Genomic DNA, 19,209 nt, shown 5'->3' with positions numbered 1-19,209 from the left:
CGCCACAAGCCCGGTTACAATTACCCTCGCCACGTGCTCTCTACCGGGTTAGTCCTTCGCGTACATTATATATGTGCGTATAACATAACAGCTAGGACTTATGTCCCGGGGGCATTTTCTTTATTCGCAGCTTTTGTGGCCACGGCTGCAAGAGAGAGAGAAATGCTAATGAAATGCTGGATGTTAGCTTGGCTACTCACCTGACATGCTACTCCAGGTGCTGGATTGTGATTATGATATACACTTATAAACGCTGAAGAGCATATACAGCCACGCACACACGCATAGATTAGACCAGTGGTTCTCAAATGGGGGTCCGCGGACCCCAGAGGGTGCGTGAAGCCATTTTTGGGGTACGTGAAACCCATCCTCGAAAAAAAAACACGCGTTTTTTTTTTTAGGTACACTGTGTCCCGTAACAGCGGCCCCTTCTGATTTTTGGTGTGCTTCACCCCGTAACATTTTTGCATTGCGGCGGAGCTGACTTATGTTTCCCGCTTCTCCGTGATATGGCTGTAAAGCTTTTGTTGCAGTTTTCTACGACATATGCGCATTGACATGCTTCTTCCAGGCTTGCATATTTGAAGAGCAAACACACCCAGAAACAGGTTGAAGGTGTCTGCAGACCGCACAGCTTATTGACAATATGTTCAGATCGAATTCGCATGGCACTTAAGTTTGACCATTCTTTGCCAGGGAGAAACAAAAGGCACCTATTTCACGCTGCATGTTGTGATAATTTATGACACCCCCCTTTCTCTCCTTGCAAGGGGTCCCTCATCACTTCTACCAGTTCGCAAGGGGTCCCCGAAACATCACTGGCTGAAAGCCACTGGATTAGACCATTTACGAAGTTTCATTAACGCTCCTCTCCCGCAAGAACGTCAACAGCGCTTTCGTGACACGTAACGAACAGGTCGTGCTTTGCCATGGGTCGAGAATATGCCGCAGTTCTAAGCTCGATTCCCGTTGAAGGTGTGATGCCGCCTTCAGAGACTGTCTCTCTGATGCAAGTAAAACACGGTAGTCAATGAGATAACTGCGAATCTAGATCAATACACTCTAGTCTAGTGGCCGAAGCGGTATGCGTATGTAGGTTTGAAGAAAACTGGATGGATGTATGGATGCAAAACTTTATTGAAAGTCCTGAGGTGCATGACTCAGCGGGCCGCTCCCACCTTGGGACAGTCAGGCCAAGCCCGACCACCGCATCGTGGGCCCTCTGGACAGCCCATAGTTGAGCCCCGGCATCGGGGCTCTTGATAGCAGATAGCCACTTGTCCTGATTGATTTGGTCCGTGCTTCGTAACGAAGGGCAACGCGAGAGCATGGGGTCTAGGCTAGCGAATTCGTTGCAGTGCCCACAAGAGCTACTGGGATAAGTGTCGGGATAAATCTTATGTAATAAAGCAGGGCCGGGATACGAACCCGTCTGCAATAATCTGAGAGTCAGTGCCTACGCTTTTTTTTTAATTTCTTGTGAGGAAGGGCAAAGTCTCTCATGCCGAGCTAAAAATGCCGCGTAACTTCGTTATATCTGGTCGGTTGATCTGTGTTCTCCACCACTGCGGGCCGGAGGGGGAGTTCTCCATGGACGCGGAAAGCGAGACCTCGCACCTTGGAGTGGGCCAGCTCGTTCAGGTTCGTGGGGCCTTGCACGATGGATCCCGTGTGAGCGGCGAACCACGTGAGAGTGTGGGTGGCGATGCTTTTGCCGTCGCGGATGCGACAGGCTTCCTTACACACGGTGCCAACGCTGGAGTCCATTGTTTTTGGCTGTTCTATATGCATTGGCAAGAAAGCGATAATTTTTTTTCATAACTGAATAAATGTTGGGTACACGAATGTAGCCACATAAAGCACAAAAGCGTCAGTAGCGGAGGGTGGAGGGGGGGCAAGGAGGGTACACAACCCTCCTCCCAATGTGTCCACTGAGAGGCTTTCCACGCACGTGCCACCTACCTCACTAAACACAATTAGCGGCTTCTTCTTGCTCTAAATATGTATATACTGATATGAACCTTTTATACAAAAAACTTCCAAATTTAGATTCGACAATTAGATGTTTGTTTTGTGTTCACTTCACTTCACCCGTCGCGCTATGAATCATTTGGGCATTCATTTGTGGCTGCTCGCATGACTTGCGGGTGCGCAATAAAGAAAAAAAAATGCTTTTTTTTTTTGTTGGCAACTCTTCTGAAGTGTGGTTGCCTGCTGTGAATTTCTCGCTGTCTTCTGTGTGAACTGTGCGTTGCTGCATTGGCGGTTGCAGAAGCAACACATCGAATGCCGAGGCAAGTTCGAAGTCATTGGCTCTGTGCAAACGAGTTGCCGGGTTTTTCGCCGTGTTTATTGACATTTGGTCAGAACCTCACTTGTACAGGCCGTGTTTCGGTTGGTTCGCTATCCCGGTCCACAATTTAAACGATAGGGATGGCAGAAGAGAAGACAACGACGGTAGAGAGAGAGAGAAAAAAAAAACGGAGAAGATTGTTAGGGTAACATACGACAATGTTAAAGCGAAGAATAAAAATAGCTTATATAAATATCCTAGAACAGAATACGCACCTAGATTAATAAAGACATTCCGGTACACACGCTATCACACACACACGCCCACGCATAAACATACATCACGCACACAAACACTCGAGTTTGCACACAAACCATAAACGAAGTTGACGCACGCGGCCAATAAAACGCAACGAAAAACACTATTGATTAAAAAAATAATAATAATAAAAGAGAGCGGTGGATCGGAACCATCTGTGCTTTCTTATTTTCGAGGCTTCTATGGGCTACTTGGCAGCAGAACTCGGTGAATATTTAGCCACTAGAATCGAGTTGCTGCGAAGAGAGAGAAATAGAGAGAAGCGCTATGTTTGCGGGCTTTTTGTGACTCTATACTTGTGAATGATTTAATGAAAGCAGCGTCAATTTCTGCTACCAGGTGAAATCTCTGTAACCGCAACCAATATTCGTATCGTAGGCGTGCACAAGTAGAAGGAGGGGGAGGGTTTAAGGGGGGGGGGGTCATCACCTTCCCTTCCCAACTTGTACTTCGTCCTTCGTCCTTGCACTGCGTTTGGTTTTATGGGCCTCAGTGGGTTCAAGCCTATGCTTAAGCCTGCTCAAGCCTATGTTTGCATCAGTCACATCGAAGCGTCACGCATCTTTAATTGACGTGCCCGGCTGCTGTAAACAACCGTACCACTTCTGAAGGTTCCACTGTACTCCCTCTCTTGCACTATACCAATCCTGATTTGCCCTGACGCAGTTGAGCTGCGAATGATTTTAATTATATTAAACTCGTTTGCTTAGAATACGAGGAAAAGCGTGCTCCCGCCAGTCTATATAGGAAAAAAAAATTAGCTCCGAACTATACGAGACATGTACGCGGGCCTAGAATTCGTTATTTGCTTCAGAACAGGCAGGCTCCTTGTCACGCCTTCGAAAGACGAGTACGCATGTAGCAGGCAAGCCGAAATTTGCGAAACAAAGCCTATAGTCGTGGAGAGAAAGAAGGCTTTTATATATATGTTACAAAAGAACGCATTTTCTCGGAGGACAGCAGCCAAGACATGCACCGCATGCGGGCGTTCTTCTTAAGCACACTACGTCACGTTGCAGCAACAAAAAACAAAGAGAAACATCTAAACACGGTTCCTCTTCTGTTCACACACGTATACAAAAAAAAAATACAGTCCTTGGTTTCATTCACGTTCCGCACTTGAAGTCCAGCAAAGCGCGTCAAGACAACTATTCACACAACTACTGCGCATTTATAAACACTAAAGCACTCACAGACACAGGGACGCGGGCATTGAAATAAACACGCGCATGTTTGAGTGACTGACCAATAAAAAAACATATTTGCCGTCACAAATAAAATGAAACCAAACACACAAAAAAGTGCTACAAGAAATGGAAGAAAGGAGGGTGACGGGCATTTAAACTAGAAAAAAAGAAAGAACAAAAAGGGAAACGTAGCGACCCTTTCGGAAGGGCCGCATTTCCCGCTTGGATGACCGTATGTGGGGCAGCCGAAAGCGAAGTCACGTGTGAATACAGCGCGCTCACCATCAAAAAAGAGTACATCGCTACGGCGGCGTATAAGGGTACTGCTTGTTCTCTATTGTGACCTATTAACACATAAGCACGACCAACCGCACAGACTCCGCAGGAGTAGACATTGGCACCCGGTGAAACGATAAAAAAGAAAGAAGAAAAAACATATACAGGGCTAGAAACGAGAGCCACGGGGAAATGGGAAAGTCAAATACAAAAGCAATGTACAAACACAGTCCCGTTCGCTGACGCCTTTTGTTTCGTCCTAGAGGCACACAAGCACGCATGCTCACGTGTCGTCAAAATGCACGCAAGCAGCCTTTTCCGCACCTATATATTATCGCGCGCGCACACATTATTACATAAACACAAATGACGCGGCTGATACGTTCGTCGCCCGCTAGAGCACACACACACGCACACACCACAGTGGCACAGGCACATTTTGTTGGCTTCCGTTGGACCCTCTGCTTGGCAACTGTGTCTTGTTCTCGTCGTCCTCTTTGTGTTCATGGCTCCTCCTGTGTTGTGTGTATATTACGCTGCGTCGTTCGGTGCCTGTCACGTTGACTCGCAGCGACATTTTTGCCGTTTCCTATTTCTCCGATGCATGTCTTGTAACGCTGGCACGGCGGTCGAAATTTATAGTGTCCACGCGCACAGACTCGGAAGAAAACAAAAAGGGGGGGAGGGAGGAAGGGGGGTGTAGAGAACGGTGTCCGATATTTTGTTGTATCACAGTGTTCCTCTCGCGCGCGGCCGGGAGGTGTATCTAAGAAGCGGACGACGTGTACGCCGCGATGACGTCACCGTGGCGTACGCGATCCGCTTGTTGATCGTCATCTTCATTAGTTGACTGCCAGGCCGTGACCGACGATGTCCAGGACCCAGTGTTTTGAGTGTAGGACGTTGCCGCCATTCAGCGTGTGCAGTGCCGCCGTGGAGTTGCCGGCGCCGTACTGTTCCGAGCATAGCCTCTGAATCGTCGACTGCGGGACCCATCCGCGAAGATCCCATTCGCCGCGGTGGCCGGTGCACATCAGGGCTGCCTTTGTCGCGAGCTGCAAAGAGAACGAGGAACACACGACCAAGGTTTTCATTGGAGTCTGGAGTCTCCCCCTGCGTTCACTCTAGAGTAAGGGTCTCAAACACGCGGTCCGCGGACCTTCCGCTAGCGCCCAGGCCCGCGCATGACGGTCTTCGTTCCATATTTCTTTTTCCTTCTGAATAAATATTCATGAACTACACAGACGTGACTGGCCTCAAGCATTTTTTTTTCGTGGGCCACCTCATCCGGTCACCATGTGTTAAAATATAACCGTGGAACAAAATCACACCATCTCCGCTAAAGGGGACCATGAGGCGATGCGAAGCAGCGTTTCGGCATGTCGAGCCCGCGTTTCAGAGGGGAAGTGGAGAGGGGGAAGGGGAGAGGGGAGGTGGGGGAGGAAAGTGGTAGAGGAGGTGTGTGGAGAGGGCTCGCGCATGCGCAGTAAGGCTGGTCACGCCGCACACCACAACCACCACCACCACCGGTTTGAACTCCGCCATAAGATGTAAAACACTATATATTTCAGAATCGGCGTCCAGATTACAGCTTCAGAAATGACCCATGGGAAAGGCCTCCTTTCAAATGGCTACGTTAGCTCACATTTTGTTCGAACGACCCCTCCCCAATTCCAACCTTCTGCCCCATCCCGGCCTATCGGGAGAATAAATTTCGTGACTGCGGCCTGCTGGCTGAGGTGACATTAACACTCCTGCTCTAGAGGCGATGGCGTTCAGCTGGTGAGCATGGAGTCATGGGCTCGATTCCCGACGCCGATGCCATATTTTCATGGGGGCCATATGCAGGTACTTTCGTATCTATGCTCATAAATATGGGTACACATTGAATAAAAATTCACATGTTAAGGTCACCGTGTCTTTCTAGGTCTATGTGCGACCAGCACCGGGGACACAGAAAGGTGTTTATTGTTAGGGGTGGCACTACGTTATCCAGCTCATAAGAGAGCGCGGCTCAGGGCCCTGGCAATGCAGTAGGGGAATAACAGGAGAGAAGACAAATGATGTAGGAGATTTGAACCAAAGTGCAAAAGGGCAAACTACTGAGCAGCTCTCGTTATCCTTTTTACCTCCTATCCGCCCCACTGCACCACTGACTGGCTGCAGTTACTACAATAAACGTGCCCGGGGCCAGGGGCGCAGCCAAGGGGGGGGGGGGAGGTTGGGGGGGTTGAAACCCCCCCGAAAAGTTTTCAATTTTGTTTGCGTATATATATATATATATATATATATATATATATATATATATACACGCACCCATACAAACGCACGCACGAACATACATAAAGTATGGCTGAAACCCCCCGAAAAAGATTTCTGCCTACGCCCCTGCCCGGGCCCATCTCACAACATGACTTACTATCTTAACATCGAGAACGCGCAGTAGGAATTGCGAAGCATGTTACCTGACATAGCGGCGTTGTGTGGTTCAAACTCTGTACGCATAGCGTGCTTCCATCGTGTTCAGCGTGGTCGACGTGGCACTGTGAAGTTTTCACGATGTGCACAGGCGTAACGGCCAGCCGATGCGCATCATCTGGAAGAAAATACATTTAACATCATGTAATGGCATTAGCGACAGCCTAATAGCAAGATGTATGAACTTCCGATAACATGTTCAGGCGACCCTTGGACATGGTACCACTGAACTAAGTCAAACGCCTTTGTAACGAAGTGATCGGACCCTTCAAAATGCTTCGTTATACCGTGCAATTGTTTGTAATCGTAGCACACCGTGACCCTCCCATTATAGCCGTTATGTAAGGTATAGGGTACTTCGTTGCTGTTCTGCTGTAGCAGCGTTCGCTGCAAAGGCGTTTGACTGTTTTCTATGGAGTCGCTGCTTTTATGGCGCACTTTGACGAAATTGTCACTGTGGTCGCCACTGAGCGCTATTTTGACAACGCCCAGCATGCAGCACTGACACGAACAAGCTTACCTTGAAACACATGCACACGAAAATTCACATAGAAGCTACGTATGCATAGCTTATGAAACGGCTGTAAACGGTATCAAAACTTTTGAAGAAAGCTACGTGTGCGCATACAAGCCATGTCTTTCTTTTGCTTCTTTCTTCAGTTGAAATAATAATGGCACCGGCACTTTATCACATTAGAAGTTACGCAGAGTTTTAAAAGAAAGTGCCAACGTATTTAGTATTTACGTACGGTAACCATCACCGTCGCTAAGACATATCCAATCGCGAGTGTTAGAGTGCTATAAGAGCGTCGAAAAAACCTAGTGACTTGCTAGACGTGCGTGGCGTACGAGTCAAATTACATTAAGGCACAGTTTCGAGAGCTACAAAGCGACTCACCTGCGGTGGATGTTACTATTCCAGCGATTACGCAGTTCGTCGGCTCTGCTTTCTTGTCTGGAAGGCATACGGGAACGGCGTGGCCAGAGACCTCTACGGTGCGATTCAGGCGGACGAGGGCCACGTCCGTTTGCCCAGACATGTTCACTCCGTGATTGAACAGAATGCCGCTGACGGCGTAGTGCGGTGCGGACGATGCGTTGTGCGACAGCAGGAACCGGAACGTCCAGGAGCCGGCGTCACTGCGACGTGCAAGAGTTCAAGTTGGGAGAAGAACGTTTAAGTTTTCATCGCGTTTATAGCGTCCTCACTAGTGCCCCTACTTAGATGGACATTGCAAATAGATCTATAGCATTGCGAGTTTAATTTTTTTTATCGTTGTACCCGTGTGACGTGTCCTTGTAGTTGCCCTTACGTTTAGATATATGTTTTGGCCGTCCCCCCCTAATTACCTAAGGGTGGGCGCGAAGTCTGCCGCATACTTTTGCTCAGTCAGACCTGCCCCGTCATTATTTAAGGGCAGGGCTATGGCCACGCAGGTTATTGGCGGTAATGGCGGCCGAAGGTCCCTGATGTGGCCTTCCGACAACTGTTTGCCTCCTATCTTTACTCCCACAAAGACAAGGACCAAAGGCAAGCCATTGTGAGAAACACGTCATCGCTTGATTTCCATTTTTTGAGTCATTGTGGAGCGTGTTGCCTTTTGGACTGGACCCGGGGGAACCCTGCGTGCGCACGCCTACGCGGACTGCACGTGGACGGTGTTGATTTACCTTTCGTTCAAGCAGGATGCGGAAGCCAGAAGCCAACGACCTGAAATTAGGTGGGCTGCGCAGTGCCGGTCCTTCGAGGAGAGAACACCGATGGACGGCCACTGTCCGGAATGACCAGCATCCGTTGCACCGGACTCGGAGGAATTGCCGGAAGAGGCCGCTAACGTCGCGTTCCAGTGCCCGCACTCTGAAACGAAAACAAGGGTCGAGCGAATGATGTTCCAGTTTGTCCATGCTGCAGCGAAAAGACGTGGGCCCGTATTCACAAAAACATCTTACGCTAAAAAATTTTCGTAAGAGAATATTTCAGCCAATCGCGATGCGGGACATGACATTGGCGAAGCCAGCTGACTAGTGGGCAAACGCACTGGTATAGGGATTGACATCATCAGGCAATAATAAATTTAACGTTATTCATCCGTCACATGACATCGCGACCTACTCTAAGGGAAGTCTCTCTCTTAGAATGCGATACGTCGAAACCCCTTCACAAGTTTTAACGAGGGCATATTACGCCTCAAAACCGCTTATATGACCATCGAGTCAAGCTTTAATAAACGTTGTCTCAACATCCGTAGTACACTTAAAAAAGAGTGCTTTTTTAAGCTTTTTATACAACAGAAATGTGTTTGGTGAAAACAGTTTCTCTCGATGTATGGTGCATATGTAGCGAATCGCGACAGATCGGTCAAATATTATTGACTCCTTTGCTGTAAAGCTTCAAGCTGTCCGCGCACGGGAGTCGCTTCCGGCTCAAGAAAAATAGTTGGGACTCCTCATATGAACTTGCTGACTTGAGGAGTAAATTTTATTGTCATGTCCATGTTTGCCGTTACGACAGGAACAGGAGAGACAGGGACGTTAACTAGTCTAGAACACCTTGTAAAGTGAGAAGTTAGGACAGAATTCCTGATGAAACTATCGACCTCTTCTGGTTGCTGTATTCGGTCCAACTATACAGTTACAAAACGCGCACATTCTTGCGTCATCGTTTTGAGGAATGGGCGATTAATTCAAGTGGTCCTCCTAAAGAAAAGAAACACTATACATGCATTTGGGAGTCCACTATAATGTTGCGCGGGATAGCTGAGTTGGTAAATTACATTTCTGGAACACGAATGAAAAATTCTTGCTGTGTTCGCAGTTTGGAAAATAAGAAAAATGCACACACGCTAATCGACGTACTTATATTATAAATTTATCGTACTTATAGTATCGTACTTATAGTACTTATGCCATCTGCGATAACCATAATATGGCAACATTTCTTTCAAGAACGATGCATATAGATTACATGCCATTCTAAACGATGCAAAGACACGACCTAGAGACTCATTAGGACTGTGGTTTTGTCCTCGGTCCTAATATATTTGGCGTTTGTCAATGCCACATATATACGTCAATGTGTCGTCACAATATTTTCGCATTCGTGACGACACATTGACGCCGGCACCACAGTTTGGCCTTGAAAATAAGAAAAGTGAAGAATCAGCGCTTCATTTCATTTCCAGGTAACCAGCGTCTACTGATCGCTGCTCATCGGAATTCTTTGGAGCGCACCTAGTTTAGGCATTGTCATGTTTCTCTGCTTCAAATGTTTCCGCCGCTCTAAAGTGATTGTGTTTCAAAGCAGGTTCATATTTTCGTAATACCCAGAAATATTTTCTTCGTACGGTATCCGAACGAATGACATCATTTCTTTTTTAATTTCCTTTTTCATTCATCTTTTCCGATATTGTTCATCGTTTTGAGACCTCTTATGTGAGTGAAAAGCGGCATTCCTCGCCGCCGTATGAACCTAAACATCTCCTTAAACGCCACTGGCGTTAGTAAAAAAAAAAGTGGTTCAGTACTTACGGTAATGATGGCACTTCATTGTGACCTTGGTATTGCACGTTTCATTGCTGTGAAAAAATAAAATAAAGAAGATACAGGTGAACTACGCCGCGTATGCAAATATGTTTTCGCAATGAACCAGGTAACACGGCAAAATTGTTTACCTGAGTGTAAGGGACTGCAGTACGCTCGCTTGTTCACGTGACTTGCTGCTATGACGTAGAGACGTCGAATATGGCGACTCCAGCGCTATAATACTGGTCTCGGAAGCTTTCCTAAAAACAAACAAAAAAAAAAACATTTTTGTACATTCTATATCAGATTGCTGCAGCGAGACGTGGCCCGCAATAATTTCTTTACAGCAGTGTTGACGCAGTGTCGGAATCGCGAACTTACGCCGCCTTCTCCTCGTTTTAACGAAGGAGCTGCTTAAGGTCGGAGAAACTTCGTTATACGCGAACAAGAGTTACCATAATTAATCGTAAACCGAAAAGCGCTCTCTTCGTCCTCTTCTTCTTCTTCTTCTTCGCTACGAGAACGCGTGCGCCGATTTGTCCGGTGTGGGATGCAATAACTCTGATGGGCGGCAGAACGAGTACAGAGAGAGAGAGAGAGAAAGAAAGAAATAAAGAGAAAGAAAGGGAAGAAATACAGAAAAATAAATACAGACAGAGAAAGAAAGAGACAAGAGAGAAAACGAGATAGAAAGAAACAGACATAAAAGAGAGATAGAAACAACAGCGAGCAAGACAGAAAAAGAAAGAGGGAGAATCGAAGAAAGAGAGAGAAAGAAATAGAGAGAGAGCGAGAAAGAGATGGAAAGAAAGAGGAAACGAGAAATAGAGAAGAAAGAAAGAGATAGAAATAAGCAGAGACAGAAAAGACGTCGAAAAAAAACTGAGAGAAAGAGAAACAAAGAGAGGAAGAAAGAAAGAGAGAAATAGAGAGAAACAAGGAAGGCTGACCAGCTCCGCACTTCCTTCAGGCTTCGCACCGCTAGGGCGAAGTTGCCTTAGTTTTTATGCCTCGTTTTTATTTATTTATTATTTTCGGGGCGACAGTTTGGGGGAAGGGGGTGTGGGGGACATTCACGAATTTCAGCGAGAGGTGAAGAATTTCTCCGATGGAATGACATTACCATTGAGTGTTATTCAAGTAAGGGTATACGGGAGGATGTATGTGCTGAGTAATTGGCTGAGTAATAAGTTTGCATGAATGAATGATTAAGCAGCGTAAATAATTTCGGTCAAACCAAACCAGCGCTGTATCTTGAGTTAATACGTACTCGAAGCCCATTTCACGACAGACGCTGTCGCTTAGTGCATCGTCCCAGGTGTCGCCACAGGCGGGCATCCAACTAACTCCTTTCCTCCCGTGAACAACCGCATCCTTGAGTTGGACTGCAGAAAAAAGAATACAGAATAACGTGCCATCCACTTTCTCAGCTAAATCTGTCATTGGGTTGACTGGTTCGTAGACATGTTCCTCTTTCAATCACCTCTTTTGCCAGCAAACTAGTAAAATCTAAATTATATTTCGTAATTATTCTTCCTCTAAGGTTACGTTTGTTTCGCACTCAATATGCCAACATTTCTACTCACAAAATTTACCTACAAACATCTGCCACTGAATTCTAGGTGGAAATGCGGAGAAAGTTTGTTTTTATAACGTTGTACCCTTATATCTGCGCGATTCATGGGGAACTATGTGGTGTGGTAATTACGTAACTTTTCGTTAAAGCACATACCATATTAACTTGACACCGTTTCTCTCGGTGAGACTAGTGTTTTGGTGCAAAGAGCTTCAAGCCAAGTTGACAGATTGAAGCATATTTGCAACGTGAACTAGCTCGATGGTGAGGATCTTAAGTGAGACACGAAGGCTTACTTACCGCAGTTGATTTCATCACTGGCGTCCTTGCAGTCATAAATGCCATCACAAACGCCGGTGTGATCAATGCACATTTCGCCCGAGTTGCAAGTGAAGCCTAGGCAGGTCGAATCTACATTAGGAAAGAAAGTGTTAAGTAAATAAATAAATGGGTAATCGCATCGTATACTGTCAACCAAAACAATCTTCGACTGAGCACTGCGAAGTTCTAATAATCCCCTTATTGTCGCGTAAGTCCCCCTCTATCCTTGCTGAAATGTTTCCGCAATACGGCGTTGTAATTCTGTACGGTGTCTTTACCAGTCAGTGAAACGTCGTGAAAGTTGCGTAGGACCTACATCAATTCTCGGGGTAAGTTCAAAAGCTTATGGAACTGCATAACTGTACGCTTCATTACGGCCAGAAGCTTGCTGCGCTTCCAGCAACGGCAAACTTATACTTGAATCGGCGCAAATAACGAAAGCACAAGACAAATAAGACTACAGGACAAGGCGCGGAAATAACAATTGATAAGTTTTAAACCTGCCATTTGTTAGTTTAGTGCCTTGTCCCGCGGTCTTCTTCGTCTTTTCCCGTCTTTTTTCGCTGCTTTAAATGTGAACCTCAACCAGCCCTCCCAGTCTTACATCTTTTGGTAAACTTACTGCGCGATGGGATTTGATGCGCGTCGCTCTTTTCAACTGGCGACGGCGCTCCAATCGCAGCCTCGGCAGTGGCATTGTGCAAACCTTCGCTGGTACGATTTGCTGCGGCTGCCATTGTGGACGAGCTTTCGGGCGACACCGTAGTTGTTCCATTGTCGTCAATCATCAGGGATGCGTGGCTCTCGTTCCCGTGGCTCGTCACCATCGGTATCGTGGTCGTTTCCGCGCTGGAAGCGTTCGTTGACGCAGTTGAAGTAGTCGTCCCGTTCTCCAAGCTTCCTCCCACCCTGTGCATCGAATGAACGTAGTCGTGCATAGTGGCATGGACGACCTCGTGGGACATTTCCGTCGTGGCTGCCATCTTAGTTACTGCGATTGCAGTGCCGTTCTCTAACAGACCCGGTTCAGTCGTCATCGTCTCCTCGGCGCTGTTGCGCTCTATAAACGTATGCATCTCGTCAACGACGGTGCGATTGGCGAGCAGCGCCGCTGATCGGCCCCTGCTCTCCGTTCTCGTGTCGTTCGCGGGAGCGGCGTGGTGCTGGCTTTCGTGGTCGTGGTGATGGTGATAGTGGTGGTGAGCATGATGAGAAGAGGACGCGGAGGCATCGCGGCTGGTCTCGCTCGAAGGCGAGACCTCGCCGGAGTCGACGTCCATGAGCCTCATGGAGGCAATGGTCTCGTGAGGGTCCACCGTCGTGGTGGCGACGTTGTCGTGGTGGCCGTCGTGGTGGTGGCCGTCAGGGTGGTGGCCATCGTGGTGGTGGCCATCGTGGTGGTGGCCATCGTGGTGGCGGCCGTCGTGGTGGTGGCTGTCGGTAGCGCTCGCAATCGTCGTCACCATCGTCGCGGTCGTCGTCATGTGGACGCCCGCGTGGTCGACCTCTTGAAGCCTCGCTTCAACGCCAGCGCCGCCGTGCGTCGTCGGAGTCTCCGAGGTGGTCGTCGTCGTAACGTTATTGTCTTCGAGGATCGAGTCCTTCGTGTGGTTCACTTTGGGAATGACGCCCTCCAAGTCGAGGAACATGACGTCGTGCGCCGCGGTCGTCGACGCCGGCGTCGTCGTGATGCTGGCGTTCTCCCCTCCGTGCTCGCCGAGAATGTTGTCGTGAGAGTAGAGGGCGGCCGCGACGGCGGACGCGTTGTGCTCGAGACCGGCCATCTTGCCGGCGGCGTGCGAGCGGACTGCGGCCGAGACGTTGCCGTCGTCGGCCTGAGGGAACTCGAGCAGGCTGTACAGTTGCGGGTCGTGGGTGACGTTGTAGGAGAGAAGGCCGGTCACGTTGTGGATGAAGTCCCGCATCTCGTAGATGTTGGAGAACACGGACGGGTGCTTCTGGTAGGTGCCACAGTGCCGCTGGTAACTGAGCACGCCGGCCAGGCGCCAGATGTTATTCGGCGAGAGGCACATCAAGGGAGCGCCGAGATCACCCTGGTCGAGAGAACAGTAAAAGTACAGCTGGTAAAGATGCAGCACTACTATAGTTTAGCTTTAGCGCTACTATAGTTAGGAACAGTTGCAATGTCTGTTCGTTTACGTTCGCGACTTACCGCCAACAGAGATTTCATCTGTGAATTAAATGCGTTTTTCACACAAACAGTCAAATGGATACTACGATTTCCTCCTCCAATGTTCCACTATACCTGTCCTTCAAAGCCACGTATGGAGGAATCGTGACTAATTTACGATAAATTCTATATTGAGAGCGACGACCGCATGTATTGCCATAGCCATATGTTGTGAAATCGTTGCAAACGTCTCAGACCATGCATACGCGTATGAATGCAAACCCTGCATAATCAAAACTAAATAAGCTAACCAAAAGAAAGGGTGGATGGAGAACAGCTCAGCGCGCGGTAGACTTACGTCGCACAGTTGACGCTTCATCTGGCGGCCGTCTCCGCAGATCATCTTCTGGGTGACGTCGTTCTTGTAATGCTCCTCGTTGTTGCATGTGGTCAGCTCGTTTATGACGATCGGCAAGTGAATGATCGACGAGGCCGTGGTGAATGGAACTGCAAGCGTGGCCAAAGAAATTGGCGGGAGTAAGAAGCGAAGCCCCCTACAATGCGATCCACTTCGTTGGTAACGTGTTAATATTGTCGTGTTGTATATCAGCCTTAGCAGAGACTTTGTCTGCGCAAGTTGGTGCGACATTTGCAAAATAGAACAGCACGAAGGACGAGACGAAGGACACAATAACCGCAGTCGTTTTAGATGTGAAAGTAACAGCATTTGCCGTAGAGAGTGTACCTTTCTTTACACTGCCACCTTGAAAGTAATAAGGCAGTGAAAAAAAAAATAGAAGTTATCGAATGCGTGAACCTGTTGCCCCGGTACTGCGCCAGGACTCGAGTATGTCACCAGATAATCGAATAACGTCACGGCACGTGCGTAAAAAGACAGCTCAGTCCTTATTTGTCCTTTGTGTATCAGTGCTTCATACCAATAATTAATCGTAATCCCAATATATAACAGCCACAGAGGTATCAGTCGCTACAACTGCCTTCTGGAACTAGGTCACACACCCACTCGATGTTATAACAACAAAAGGGATTTTAGCCTATAGGCGCAGCAAAAGCACTATTTATTACTTATTCTTTCCCAAGTTAATAAGAGAATTGAACAATTAAGAAAATGTCTTGGTAAATGTGTCAGACAATGATTGAGTCTTTTTTTTTTATGTTGCGAAATCGCTCCTGACTAGAAACTGTATGGGCTGAATGTATTTAAAATGTAATTGTTAACTCTGCTCATGTTTTTCATCAAGTAACATTACAGTGTTTTTGCTTTTTCTTTGTATATCAGTACAGCAGTGCAAAATGCTTTTCTGTTTTTACTGGTTATGTCTTTGTTGCCCCACCCCCCTTTCCACTACGTAATAATGTCGTGATGGTGATATATGTATTATGTAAATAAATAAATAAATAAATAAATAAATAAATAAATAAATAAATAAATAAATAAATACCTCTGGGCCTTCCGTCTCCCAGGCTTCCGACGAAGCAGGTGACTCCCGGCCGGGCCACGTCGTCGGGCAAGCAGACGGCCGACGCGACATGGTTGGCGAACGACAACGGTTCGGCGAGCCTCACCAGGGCCAGGTCGTAGTCGGGCAGCGTCCTGGAGCGGAACTGCGAGTAGTGCGGGTGCAGCACCACGCGCACCACGCTGTGGTGCTTGCGGGCGCTGGCGGGGCGCGTGAAGCCCGCCTGAACGTACAGCTGCGAAGCGTTCTGTGGAAGCTGCCTGCAGAAGAGAAAAGGAAATTGAGAAGAACGTAGGAAACACATCCTGTTCGAATGAGTCCGTGCCCCGCGCAGTAATATACGGAAAAAATGAGTGCGGGACAACATGATCAGTTAATAGACGACATGCCATGACATGCGCCAACGTCCTTATGCCGTTTATTTTTACCATTGTTGTTTGGCTGTGTTCTCAACGTTGGTGCATATTTACTGCATACATAACTATATTCAGAGCAGGCCGTTTTTACAGCGCGAAAACCGGGAAAGAGCTACAGGAAAATAGCTCTGGTCAGGACTTCGCGACGTGCAAATATAATGATGCTGTCATTTTTCTTGTGTATTTTTTGTTTGTTTTCACATGTTCTCTATGCGGTCTTCCGAGTATAGTTCTCAATTTTGATATTTTGCGAGCCTAGTATTCTACAGGACACGTTTCCTTACCGTGTAGGTTTGAGAAAGGAAAAATGCCCTAAAAACGTCTGAGGTGTCCTCAAAGCCACTTCGCTTTTCTGTCTTTTCTTTGTCGTGTGGATTTGCCGACGTCCGCGGCTTGCGTTATAATGTCGGTGCTGTTTTCTTTTCATTATAAGGTACGGGAAGGGAATTTAATGTATGTAACATCACGGGGAATTTTTATTTATACAGATCACGTTTACCAGACGTCCGTCAATGTCAATGCGCTAGCTTCGCGCCTAATGTGCGCGAGCAGATTTTCACTTCGCAATATTTGTTCGAATGCGTCAGTGTCTACCGCGTGTATGTTTAGCAAGTTTTACGTGCAGTCACGGCACGTTTCTACCCGATATGAATAATTCACAATCTGATCGCCTGGTCTCGTATGGGTCACTCGTATATACGTCATGACACGGGACAAGACGAAGGGGACTCACTGCAGACAGTACGCGGTGGTCAGGACCCAGAGCGGGCTCACGATCTCTCCGTGGCAGGCGGTCGCCGAGTCGTTTCCGTGCAGGAGAGCCAGGTAGGGCCAGACGTCGTTCTGCGTCGACTGGCCCGTTGCCTCGCGCTCGATGCGGAACAGCACTTCCGTCTGATTCTCACACTCTGCAGGAAGGAATCGTGTACACGTTGTCATTACGAGGGATATACATCGCACGAAAAAAAAAAGTATACAAAGCAGGAAATACAGAGAAGGAACGGAAGAAAGAAATACAAAAAAAAAACGACGTAAGATGGAGCAAGACGCCCGTCTCTTCTCTAGGAAGGAGCGTTACGCAAGATAGATGAATGAAGAGGGAAATGCATAGAGGTTAACCAAGGACGTGCTCGGTTGGCTACCCTATACTTGAACATGTGGAAAGGGTAGTCATGCACAGAATATCTAAGAAAAATGAAATATAACAAAATAAGAAATAAGGGCAGCCAACGCGAACACAGAGAGCACACACGAACGATTCAAAATCGTTTGTAATGTCTATTCGCCCGTAAAAAGCTCCATATGGCTTTTCTATAGCCTTGAGCGTGCAAGGTCGCGAAGTGAATATCGGCACGTTACGAAGGAATTATTCATTAAAGTTGACGAACAGCAGTGGTACTGTAAAGGCACAAACAACCATGAAGGAGATGCCGTTGCGGGGACTACTCAGCTTACATTAAGCACTAGCTGTCGAACAGCGCAACAGCGTGTGCTTGCAACAGGGGCGTATGCCATTCTATTCTGCATAGCAGTAAAGCTGGCGGTTCTCCGGCTGGCCTTAATTATTTGTAGGCTGCGATTATGCGTAGGCTGCGCGTTAAACAAGTCCAGGTGGCAAAAATTATCAGGGCTGATCAATAACTGATGACTCGACTGCTATCAACGCATGAAAGGCTCAGGCGGAACATTTGGTGGCTACGTATGCAAAGCTAACTCCGCCTTCTATGCTACTCTAACCACCATCACCAATACGCCGTCCCTAACTATGTCTTTCATTGCCCGAGCGTTGCTTTGGTATATATTTTTTAATTGAAATGGTGAATAGGAGAGGTTGGCGCCTATATGGCGGCACCGGCTACTTCTCGCTTAGCAAACGAAATATACATCTAGTGCTTTGTGACATTAACTTCATGAGGGGTGAAGCGGTGAATTGCCGGAGTATACATATAGATACGCTCTCGTTCACTGCATACTCACCAAAATAGTCGCACTTGACCGCGAGCGCACCGTGATGGCACGAATCCGCAAAGGTGAGTCCCTTCGACCACAAGGTGTCGGGACCGTCTTCGGGCGCGTTCCACGAGCCCCACGAGGTGACGTTGGCTTCCACTCTCACCGTCCGTATCGAAAGGGCGCCGCTGTTAGGTCAATGTGAAGAAAAGAAAAACAGTAATGATTTTGCAGGGAGTCTAACAAGAACAAAAAAAAAACTTTTTAGTGAAAATTCGCTGAGCTTGCGATTCACTTACGTCGCTGTTTCCTGGAGAGTAAGCAGTAAATAGGGATGAGAGATGAGAGGAAAGAAACACATCATTCGACATCGCTAGGAAAGGTGAGGTAAACGCGTTGGAAAAAAGAAATAATCTTCTTTATGTGGATTATCTTTAGCGCCCTACTAGATGCACAGAGGCACAGCGATTGCAGTTTACGTTTGCGTTACGTAATTAGCAACCTCGGAGTGAATTGGTCTGGTAAAATAGATTTAATTTTTTTTCTGACATAAATAGTTGTGACCAGCTTTTATAAAAAAAACCTATGTTTTAAGAAGGTATTAAATGTAGAATTAAATGTCCGTAAGAAGTGACGCATGCTAGGAAGCGTAGGACACGAGAGAGAAAGAAAAAAAATTGTGGGTATGCAGCTACTAACTATTTTAGGTTAACTTATTTGCGATCTCGGAAACGTTGCCTACAAATATGTCGCCGGCTTCTTCAAACCAGTGATTTGGTCCACGAACGCGAGGTTCACAGGCTATTAAAGTATTTCGTAAAGTTATGAGGTAGTTTGTGTGATAAACGGCGCCCACATTTCAGTCAACCAATTATCAGTCAATTATGAATCAATTATCAACCATTCTGCCGGCCAATCAATCAGTTTTGTTAGTTTATAAAATGACTTACAGATGGAGGTATACAAAGGGAGGTCCCAAATTAAGAAAAAAAAAGTGAATCGGGACCTTCGTTTAAAGAAACTATTAAAAAAGGGGGAGAGCGAATTACGTTGCGCTGGACGAATTGTTTCGATAACGAAAAGAGTCTAATGTGGAAGAGGAAATCGCTTGCCTACAATCAGAGCGAAAACCTTGAAAATATAGATTTACGAGAGACAAGCGAAACAATGAAAATAATAAAAAGTCACAGTTTCGCCGCAAGGGCGAAGCAATGAATGCGATAGCAAGAAACTAATGCTATACGAAGTGAGGCTCGCCAA

At 47.1% G+C, this 19,209-nt stretch overlaps 1 protein-coding gene across 3 annotated transcripts in view; it reads right to left on the bottom strand.

Annotated features, from left to right (window-relative positions):
• Nucleotides 1-4,666: 4,666 nt before the first annotated feature.
• Nucleotides 4,667-19,209, bottom strand: part of LOC119383610 (uncharacterized) — a 279,696-nt gene continuing 265,153 nt past the window's right edge. For all 3 annotated transcript variants that reach the window (XM_037651861.2, XM_037651864.2, XM_037651863.2), the window contains 13 exons: nt 17,977-18,137; nt 16,733-16,907; nt 15,566-15,843; nt 14,461-14,609; nt 12,594-14,025; nt 11,951-12,061; nt 11,345-11,459; nt 10,224-10,334; nt 10,081-10,127; nt 8,224-8,410; nt 7,451-7,692; nt 6,540-6,670; nt 4,667-5,129 (listed from right to left, as the gene is read on the bottom strand). In XM_037651861.2, the coding sequence (XP_037507789.1) occupies nt 4,917-5,129; nt 6,540-6,670; nt 7,451-7,692; nt 8,224-8,410; nt 10,081-10,127; nt 10,224-10,334; nt 11,345-11,459; nt 11,951-12,061; nt 12,594-14,025; nt 14,461-14,609; nt 15,566-15,843; nt 16,733-16,907; nt 17,977-18,137 (3,352 nt within the window). In that variant the 3' untranslated portion in view covers nt 4,667-4,916. The remainder of the gene's footprint in view (nt 5,130-6,539; nt 6,671-7,450; nt 7,693-8,223; nt 8,411-10,080; nt 10,128-10,223; nt 10,335-11,344; nt 11,460-11,950; nt 12,062-12,593; nt 14,026-14,460; nt 14,610-15,565; nt 15,844-16,732; nt 16,908-17,976; nt 18,138-19,209) is intronic.

This window comes from Rhipicephalus sanguineus, chromosome 2 (assembly GCF_013339695.2).
Source record: "Rhipicephalus sanguineus isolate Rsan-2018 chromosome 2, BIME_Rsan_1.4, whole genome shotgun sequence".
Classification (NCBI taxonomy): Eukaryota; Metazoa; Arthropoda; class Arachnida; order Ixodida; family Ixodidae; genus Rhipicephalus; species Rhipicephalus sanguineus.
The sequence above is the reverse complement of the archived record's forward strand: the minus strand, read 5'-3'. Positions and strand labels throughout refer to the sequence as shown.